Here is a 9,666-nt window from a genome sequence, read left to right on the forward strand (position 1 = left end):
TTGTTCATAGTGGAGAATTATAACAGGTGATAATTCCGAAAGTTTTACTTACAGTGACAATCTTGGGGTGAAGTCTTACGAACTATTAGAACATTGTGTGAATTTACAATGTGCTATTAGTTGAGTTTTGTTGTTAAGTTTACTACTCTCTTCTCTGTACTTTGTTCTAAAGAATCCATTATACTGACTTATAATTAGAATTTCTCAGGATACCACAGAATCCATAGAATTGGAAGCTGGTATGTAAAAAACTTCTATTAATAAACCTTTCTCTGAGGTAAAAAAAAAAAAAACCAAAAAAACACTGGGCAAAATTTACAGATTTATCTAGTTGAGATGTAAGTACTATGTGATAGTTCAGGGTTAAAGAATTACTCAGCAACCAGAAAGAGTAACTGTGTGCTTTGTCTAGGCCATGAAACTTAAAATGTTAGCCAAAAGTTGGCATATACATTTCTAGAATATTCTGAAATCTTAAAGAATTATCTAACTTTATCTTCATTGGCGCCAGTGTCCTGCCTCCTTCGAGATCCCAGGCCGACACTATCTTTATTAACAGCCCTGCCCTGTGATTAGCAAACGCTTTGCATGCTGTTAACAGAAGAAATGGGGCATTTAAGAGCCACGCTTTCCTTTCTACTTTCACCGTGCAGCTACGCAGCTGCCTGCTCACTGAGAGACAAATTTGCCCTAGCGTGGAAAATACTTAATGAAACGCTGCAGAAGACATCGATTTTGGATGTTTGTGCCCTCTGCCGCACTCACCCAGACAGGGCTAGTTCACTGTGTATGACAAGCAGGTCCCTAGCGCGCTTTCCCTCTGAGGCGGAGCACACGCGGCTTTAGACACAGCAGCACCGCAAGGGACTGGCATGAGGAGTGGCGAGATTTTTGGGGTTTGGTGTAAAAAAGTAGGGACACCGCTCGCCGCCGCCAATCACCTTTTAATGACACTGAGGGAGGCTGGCACGGGTCAGTAGAACAGGTGGGCCCGGGGACGCTCGTTGGAGCCCATTATCGTCTCTCACAGAAGCGCCTTAGAGAACGTCCCCCGCACTGGGGGCTGCCCATCGCAGCTCCCGGCGCTGCCCGGAGGTGCCGCACCCCCGTAGGGGCGGCCGCTTGGGCTAGGCGGGAGCTCGCCGTGGGAGAGAAGGTGGACGGGAAGCACGGGGGAGCCCCGGCAAGGGCAGGGGTGGCTGGGCCGGGGGGCAGTGGCTGTCGGGGGTCGGGAGGCAGTGGATATCGGGGTCGGGAGCCGGCGGGCCTAAGGAGCAAGCGGGGTCAGGCGGGGGTGCCGCGGGTGGCCCTTAGGCGGGCACTGCTGAGGGGAGCCCAGCAGGCCCGCTTAGCTCCTGAGGCGGCGGGGAACTGGCCTGAACACCGAGCCGGCTTTTGTGCGTATATATACATAAAATCATATTTTTATTTGTTTGTAAAAGACCTCGTAGAGCAATCAAGGTGTGTGTAGGCTTGGCCCAGATGCATTTGGTTGTAGTGTTTGGTTATGGTCTCTGTCTAGGTGTGCCGGATGGAGAGTGACAGATTATGAAATTTGCTTTTTTGGATTTGTATATGATTTATAGTCGTTTGCTTAAGGTTATTTTCATAATTACGTGTGGAGAGAACAGCCTAATCGTGCTAATCCAAGTGTTTTTGTCATTCTTTGAATAGAACTCAGATCAGGTCTGCCCCTGCTTAATTGGGACTCAAATACCACTGAAAACAGCAAACTTTGTAATTGGATAGTTGTGAAGTGCTTCAGAAAATAAGAGTTAACTTTTTATTTTAGGATTCCCAGAATACTATGGATAAGAACTTCAAAGAAGAGTTTCGGCAAATTATTAAGTTTGAACCTCCTTTGTACAAACAACGCCACCAGTTTGTTAAAGATTTAGTGGAGAAGTACAAACCTAAGAAGGTATGTTTTGTCTCTTTAGGTTATAAACTTGGAAGTAAATTGACACTTGGCATCTCAGGGACACAAAATGCATAAATAACCTGTTGACCTAATTACCAAACAATAGAGTGAAGGAGTGTTAAAATTGAATGTCCTTAGCAGATATCTTGTGATATGTTGTTTTGCAGGGGTGCATAAAATTAATGTTACTAATGGGAAGAAGAGAATATTTAAACAAGAGAAATGCCTTAGATTGTTTTTGAATGTAGCGGGTGTTCTGTTTTTAATATAATGCTGCGGAATTTGGTTCAAGTTGCTTTCCTCATAGTCGGGTTTTGCTTTCCAGAGCTGTTAGTTCCATGTAGTGTGTCAGGTTTATTTCATCATTTGCATGGATAGTCTCAGATGAGAAGTGACATTGAGAATCTGGGATTATGTGAGGCTAACTCATCTCCACTTTCTTAAGATCTTGTGACCCCTCTACGTGTCTTGTCACCTGTGTCCCCCCAGTGTACCAGAAGTTTTGTTTTACTACTCACTGTGAAAAGCTAAATTGTTTAAGTAATATTCTGTGTCATCCTCACTTCCTTCCCAAAAAAATCTTCTCAAGTCTGCAGTGTTTAACTCTTAAAGTGATGTTAATAGGGCATGCAAGAAACTGATGCACCTGCATTACTTATGTAATCATACTTCTACTAGCTAATAAAAATCCAATCCAGATGCCATGGCACTGTAATATGCTTTAAAATAGAATGCATTCACCAGTGTTGCATCTGTCTTTAAAGGTTTGAATTTTCTGATTTAGGATGTGGAAGGGGTGGGAGGGTGAACTTTCAGTTTACACAGACAGTAGATAAACTGGGTAGAAACAACTCAGGATTTTCACATGGGGAGCAGCATTGTGCTTCAACCTTGACTGAGCCTGAGAAAGAACAGTGGGAGTTGCTTTACATACTCAACTATCTCTTTAGCTTACAGGAAAGAATACCTTGTTATTTGACTTCATGGTCTGAATATCCCCAAAGTTCCCCACTTAAACATTAGACTGAGCTTGTAAACTTGTTTTATGCAGATTCTTTGCTGCTAACTTGGCTGCTGGTGAGCCTGTTCTCAGTGTTTTGGAAGGAGAACAGCCCAGTGAAAAGCAGTGGTGAATGTGAAAATTGCTGCAGCTTTTGTACTTAAAATCATACTTTACTGTTACTCATGTGGAAGACATTTTCCAGAGTCAGTGGGATGTCTACATGTACTTGTTTATAGCTGTAGTAACAAAAGGTTAATTCTTTTTAAAAATCTTGCAGGATCTTCATATACATTTTTTAAAGAGAATTTTCAAATCTGCATCTATCCTACTTGCTTACAGCTGTAAATTTTAATTACGATTCTGAAATGCTTTATATTAAAAAGTTATTTTGATAAGTATGGAATTTTAATTTTATGCAAGTCTCTGAAATTACTTAATACTATATAACCTTTATACATTTTTTAATATCTAATTTACAGGTGGCAGATTTAGGATGTGCTGATTGCAGCCTTCTCTGGATGCTGAAATTTTGCAGTTGCATTGAAGTGTTAGCTGGGCTAGATATCTGTGCAAATGTAATGAAAGAGAAAATGTAAGCTCTTTGATTGCTTTGAGTTTGTGTTTGTCTTTACCTAGTGGTGTGGTGGGTTCACCCTGGCTGGAGCCAGGAGCTCACCAAAAGCTGCTCTGTCATTCCCCCTGCTTGCAGAGGCCTCAGGGTGTGCACATCTGAGAAATACACTGTTTGTAAAGGCACTAATGCATGGTGTTAGGAATATCTATGTATGCTTATATGTGACATTATTGTCTTCAGAAAGATCAGTTTTGATCTTTTTGAGATGTACATGGAACTTTAGTCACCAAGGTGGGGACTTGTTTATCATTTTGAACTAGGAAGGTTAGCTCAGTGTGTGGTGTCTGGTTTAGAACCTCTCTAAAATGAGAGGTTGATGTGATCTTTGAAGGGTTGGTCCAATGGATGAATGTAGATTTACTGAAAGCAGATTAACACAATTTCAATGAGTCTGTAGGATCTGCATGTTATCTCTTGCTCTTTCTCAAGGATGAGGAGAAGTAACCTTTTATATGTAATATTTATTCTGTGTTTTGTCTAATGCTGTACTTCAGAATGAAATTTGCACATGTACTTGGTTTCTCAGTGTATTTTACTTGGAAAAAATAGGGAATATGCTTGCCCAAAACTCCCCCCAAAGCCCTGCAAAGCTTGTCTAAACCAGACTTACTGTGTATCTGGAGTTGAACTATTATCAGAATTTACAAGTAGCTTTCCAGGTGACTTGAGAGTATAATGGAAATTTTTGTGAACACGAAGGACAGTTTCTGGATTAACTTCTGCCCTTTCTGTCCTATGATAGGTAGTTAGAAGTGTTTGTATTGCATATTCTTTTTTATATCCATGTCAAGTAGTTAACCTTTTTGAAATTCATGCGGTATCTCTGCAGGGTGTTAGCTAGTTCATTTTCATGCACTATTTATCTCGTTTTAAGGTGCTTCCTGTAACATCATATTTTTAATACTTTTGTAGGCATACACTGTCTCCTCTTCCTGTTGATTATTTGCAACCATCTGAAAGATCCCTAACTGTTACCTTGCATCATGGTTCAGTTGCCCATAAGGATCCTTGCATGCTTGGTTTTGACTTGGTGACGTGTATTGAACTGTGAGTATTAGGACAATACAAAATGCTTTTTTAAGTCCATTAGAGTTCAGTTTGGAATTTTGTCCATGCTCCAAACAGGCTTGATCAAACCTTTCAAGCAGAAGAGTAGAATTAGAAAAGTAGAAAGTAGAAGAGTGGCTCCTAACTTGTGTTTAAATTAACATACTAATTAATTCAGGTAGTGCTTATGGCCGGAAGAGGATACTGATGAAAACGTACAAAGTGCAAGAGGAGATTTGCTCAGACAAAATCCCCTGTGCTGCCACTTGGCTACAGTGCCAGTGCTCATATTGCAGAGATAGGTGTAAAATTACAAGTTACAGATAGGGGTTTGGGGTTCTTTTGACTGGTTGATAAGGTTATAATAGTGTGTTTTTAAACACAGACATCAACTTATTCTTTTCAGAATAGAACATCTGGAAGAATCAGAGCTGAAGAAGTTTCCTGAAGTGGTGTTTGGTTTCATGGCTCCAAGCATAGTTGTGATCAGCACTCCAAATTCTGAATTCAACTGTTTGCTTCCAGGAGTGATGTTATACAGGCATCCAGACCACAAATTCGAGTGGAGCCAAGCAGAGTTTCAAAGCTGGTAAGGTACTGAACATCATATGCTGGGTGCACATGATGCAGCTCTGAGTGCCCAGCAGTGTGAATGGCTGTGCATTTTCAGAATAGTTCACTTATGTGGTTTACTGTCAGTGAAGTGTCACCTCCTGATTTGGTGGTTTGCCTGCTGTTGAGAGCAGTTAAGCATATTCTGTGGATTTTGTATTTTATGATGGTGGTTAAATTGGCTTTTACTTTAACTGCTGTACAAAAAAAGATTTAAAACTTTTACTTACTCTTTATATATATATCTTTATCACAATTAACACAGTTGAAAGATAAAGTATCAATTAATATTTTTGCATAATACCCTGCTATAGAAATTCTTCATAAAATCCAAGAAATGTGCTTGCTTTATATGGTGTGTAATCAAAGCACTCAGTAAGAGTATGCAAGCAGATTTATCAGATAGCCACAGCAGTGGGGCATGTTGAACACAGTATAGTTTAATGGATCGTGGCACAATAAAGGATTTAATGCAAATCATATGCACAGGACAGAGGGTTATATGAGATCTATCTTACCCTTAATATCAGGAATGTAATAAAAATAAAACAAAGAGACAATGGGATGCTCTGATAACATTCAGCTGTCAAGCAGTTGTGGAAGAAAATACATGGTACAGTAAAGAATGCCATACCTCAGTAGCCAAGTCTTGGTGTATCTATCCTGGAAATTTTGCCCCTTGTTTCTGCCATACACTTTAAAGTATCCAGTGATTTTTGAGTAAATGTTTTTCCAAAGCTGGAAGCATGTATTTTTCCCTACATAACAATACTAAAACCTGCCTATAATTAGCTACCTTAGAGAAAATTTCTATGACTTCAAGTATATTTAGATTTTGCTTTTAGATAGATATGAATTTAAAATATTGATATCACTGAAGAAATGTAGGGGTTTTTTGAGCTGTAAACATGAGAAAGCCTTTGTGTTGTGAAATAGAAGTATTACATTATTGTCTAAAATACATGAGATATTAATTTAGTTTTCTTCTTTTCCATGGAGAATGATGCAGGTAGGTAGCACAGTTTTGGTTCCCTGCCCCATTTGTTCACACTGGCTGATGATACAAGATACTTTTCATTTAGGTGTTATATACACTATTGTAACCTGGATTAGGTAGATTTTAGTCTTTCTATATTTACAGCAAACCACACTTTCTCTATTAACTGGTCTCTTGTGGTTTATAGGTGTGTATGTTTTTCATGGGTTCTTCTCAAATAATCTTGGTCTTGAAAATCAGATTTTAGCTGACTTCCAGATTGGTGAGTAAGCAGCTGTGAGCATTAACATTCATGCACATATTGTAGAAGAAACAGTAATGTTTGAATGGCTAAATTAGTGATACTAAATGATTCAGATTATGGTAGGCATCTTACAGCTCTGGTACAACAAGATGTGACAGTGCTTATCTTCAGGCATGGGAGTTTTGTTAGAGAAATTATGTTCAAGCCTTTGCAGCCTTAGAGTCTTGATTCTCCTAAAGAATGGATCTTTATCACATGGAAAGATGAATATTTCATATAATTGGAATAATTGGTCTTTCTTAGGGCTCTAGAGACTGCTAGATGCTATGATTACTCAGTGGAATTTACTGGTGTTGGGCACCCACCAACAGGAATGGAGAAGGTTGGGTTTTGTACCCAAATAGGTGTGTTTTTTAGAAAATATCCTCAAACTGCTGAATCTGTTCAGTCTGAGAAACCCATGGAAGCAGTTTACAAAACAGTAAGTATTATTTTCTTCCTTCAGAGGTGTGAATAAAGAGTAAAGTTGTCTATGACTGCCTGTGAGGTCATTACCAGGAAATACTGCTGACAATCACAGCAAGACAGTCTCAGTTTTTGTGTTTCCAGTTGTGCAAAGGCCTTAAACTTTTAGGGTATTTGCTAAATAACAATATGGATAATCATTCTTATCTTAAGATACTCCTATCCTTGCAATGAAATTTTTCCTTTCTGCCAGCTATTTTTCCTCTAGTCATTAAATTTCTTTATTATGTGGCTGTCGGCAATGACACACATTTTTCAGATACATAAAAAATTTAAAAAAACCCATTTCTTGCTAATTGTGACCTGAACTGAAACGTAAAGTTGTGTTATGGCTTTATCTTTTATGGTTTCCAAGCTATAAAAAACATTTGTAATTCCTGTATTGGAAATTTCTGTGCATGTGAAATGTCACCTGTCATCTATTGCCCTTAATAGATTAATTAAATGGTCTTTAATGCTCACCAGACTTGGAAACACATCTAGGTGATGGACATGTACTAGAAATTGCTTTCATTAGCTCCTGGTACAGGGTCATTTTGCAGAGTTTTGACATGGGTATCCTTTGAGATTAAACAAGAGTGTTAATTTTGTGTGTTTCTTATCAAATTAATTTTTATAAGGTAACTAGTTTATAGGAATAATTCAACATTTCAAGGTGTAATTGGAAAGTAAGAAATAATTATAGACAGTGGAACTTGACTGGTATAAAACACTTCCTATAACCTGGTGGGAATGAGATTGCCTGTCTAGTTTCCTTAATTGCCTTGGAGTATAGCTCAGTAACACACTACAGTTTCCCAGATTTTGATGTCACAATTTATTTTTAGCATTCCTTACAGCTGTGAGAGCATATTTAATGTTTGACTCTGAAAACAATAAATGACATGCTATAGTCCTGGTTTCCAGATGACAATTCAGAAGTAGTTTAGAATCTCCATCACTATAGAATGTCCCCAGAACTCCATAATGTGAGAAGTAAGAGAGTTATTAAAAAGAGGTGAAGAATTGCAGGGCTTTACCTTGCCTGATCTATAAGTGTAGCTTGCAGGTATTGCCTGTTGGGTTTTGGGGTGTTGTTTAAGTTCAATTAACTGCTAGTGTAGATGTAATAAAGAAAACCAGCTCACATTGCCTAGTTTTTGTTACCTGAAACTGTTTGATAAGCAAAACAGGATTGAATAAAAATTATATCCACATTTTAGAAGCTTTTTTGGACAGCAGATGTTAAAATCAGAGCTTGTGATAATGATAAACATTTTATGTATTCTTGTATATTGTAAAGGTCTTCAAAGCAGTGTACCCAAGTCTTAAAGATGAGAAGTACTTGCAGAATGCAGTGATCAGTGAAGTTATTTTCACAGCCCAAATCATTAAGCACCGTTTAATGTCAAAACGTGAGGAGTACAGTGATGATCCTGAGAGAAAATCCAAATTCCAACTTTCAATGGACTGTTTTTCTGACTATCTTGGAAAACTGGTTGTTGAAAAAAACATGGAACCATTTGTCAGTGGCAATGAGGTTTACATACCTCTCACAACAATCTTTTCTTTTCCCAAAGTGAATCGACTTTGTGGTACCTTTGAGAAGTTATGCAAGCTTATTGCAGGCAAGGTCACACTGAGCAGTGATGGTTCTGCTGTGATGTTCAATATTGAACATGAAAATGAAGATAATTAGATCAGATTTCTCAAACAAAGTTCAGTTGAAGTAATGAAAGTGGTTGTGTAGAAGCTGTCAAATGGTATGTTCTGTATGCTAACTGGACCACAAAAGCTTTTCTAACCTTCCATCAGTGGTATTAATATGTCAGCACCTCTCACTGAGTGAAGGGGAGTGCTTCTGACAAAGGTAACAGTAACTCATAGGGCTTTCAAGTGAGTATCAGGGGCTAAAAGGAAAGAATTCGTTCCCAAGAAGAAAATGAAGCATTGCTGTTTGCTTTCTATTGCTTTCTTGTAGCTATCATTACTAGATTATTTCTGGTAGTCTCTTGTTAGCTTCAAGGATAGTTTGTTTTACCATCTACTGTCTTGAGCTGAATAATGTGAGTCAGACATAAGTTTAGGGCAAGTTTTTTCTTAATTTCTTTAAAATTTATAGATGCCTTTTTCAAGATGAGTACATGCTGAGCCTTGATGAAAACCAAATGTTGCTCCTGCTGAATTGAAATATGAAACTGGCATATTTGTTCTGTTTTTCATAAAATATTAAAAAAATTAAAGAACTGCAGTCATTGTGAATGTTAACCTATCTCTGGTGTAGTTGAAAAATTTTCTGTGTTTTCATGTGCAGCTTTTGTTCAAACATGTAAAATCCAAGTAGAGTAGATGGGAAAAATTTAACAAAAACAAAACCCCACAACACAACCAAAAAAACCCCTCCAACACCAACATCAAGAAAAGAGTGCAGTATCCTGAATATAAGGGAAATCATGTGGGTATCTATTGTTTGGTTATGGTCAGAATAGTTGAACAGAACAGTGTTCTGAATTTAAAATTTTTACTTCTAGATTAGAAAAAGAATGGGATCTAAATGACACATTTTCCTGATAATATATAGATGTCACTTTGTGATAACAAAGTGACATCTATATATATATATATAGATGTCACTTTGTGATAACACAGAAACACAAAAAAGCAAAACATTTAAAAAAGAAATCCTTAACTGGAAGAAAAACTG

The 9,666-nt window shown here is 38.0% G+C and overlaps 1 protein-coding gene across 1 annotated transcript; it reads left to right on the forward strand.

Annotated features, from left to right (window-relative positions):
• The first annotated feature begins 1,807 nt into the window (after positions 1 to 1,807).
• On the forward strand, positions 1,808 to 9,158 carry HENMT1 (HEN methyltransferase 1). The gene is made up of 6 exons (XM_036388128.1): positions 1,808 to 1,921; positions 3,404 to 3,516; positions 4,471 to 4,605; positions 5,012 to 5,194; positions 6,762 to 6,939; positions 8,266 to 9,158. Exons 1-6 carry the CDS (start codon positions 1,808 to 1,810, stop codon positions 8,659 to 8,661), a joined length of 1,119 nt encoding a protein of 372 aa, XP_036244021.1. The 3' UTR covers positions 8,662 to 9,158.
• The last annotated feature ends 508 nt before the right edge of the window (positions 9,159 to 9,666 follow it).

Source organism: Molothrus ater, chromosome 9, assembly GCF_012460135.2.
Source record: "Molothrus ater isolate BHLD 08-10-18 breed brown headed cowbird chromosome 9, BPBGC_Mater_1.1, whole genome shotgun sequence".
Lineage (NCBI taxonomy): Eukaryota > Metazoa > Chordata > Aves > Passeriformes > Icteridae > Molothrus > Molothrus ater.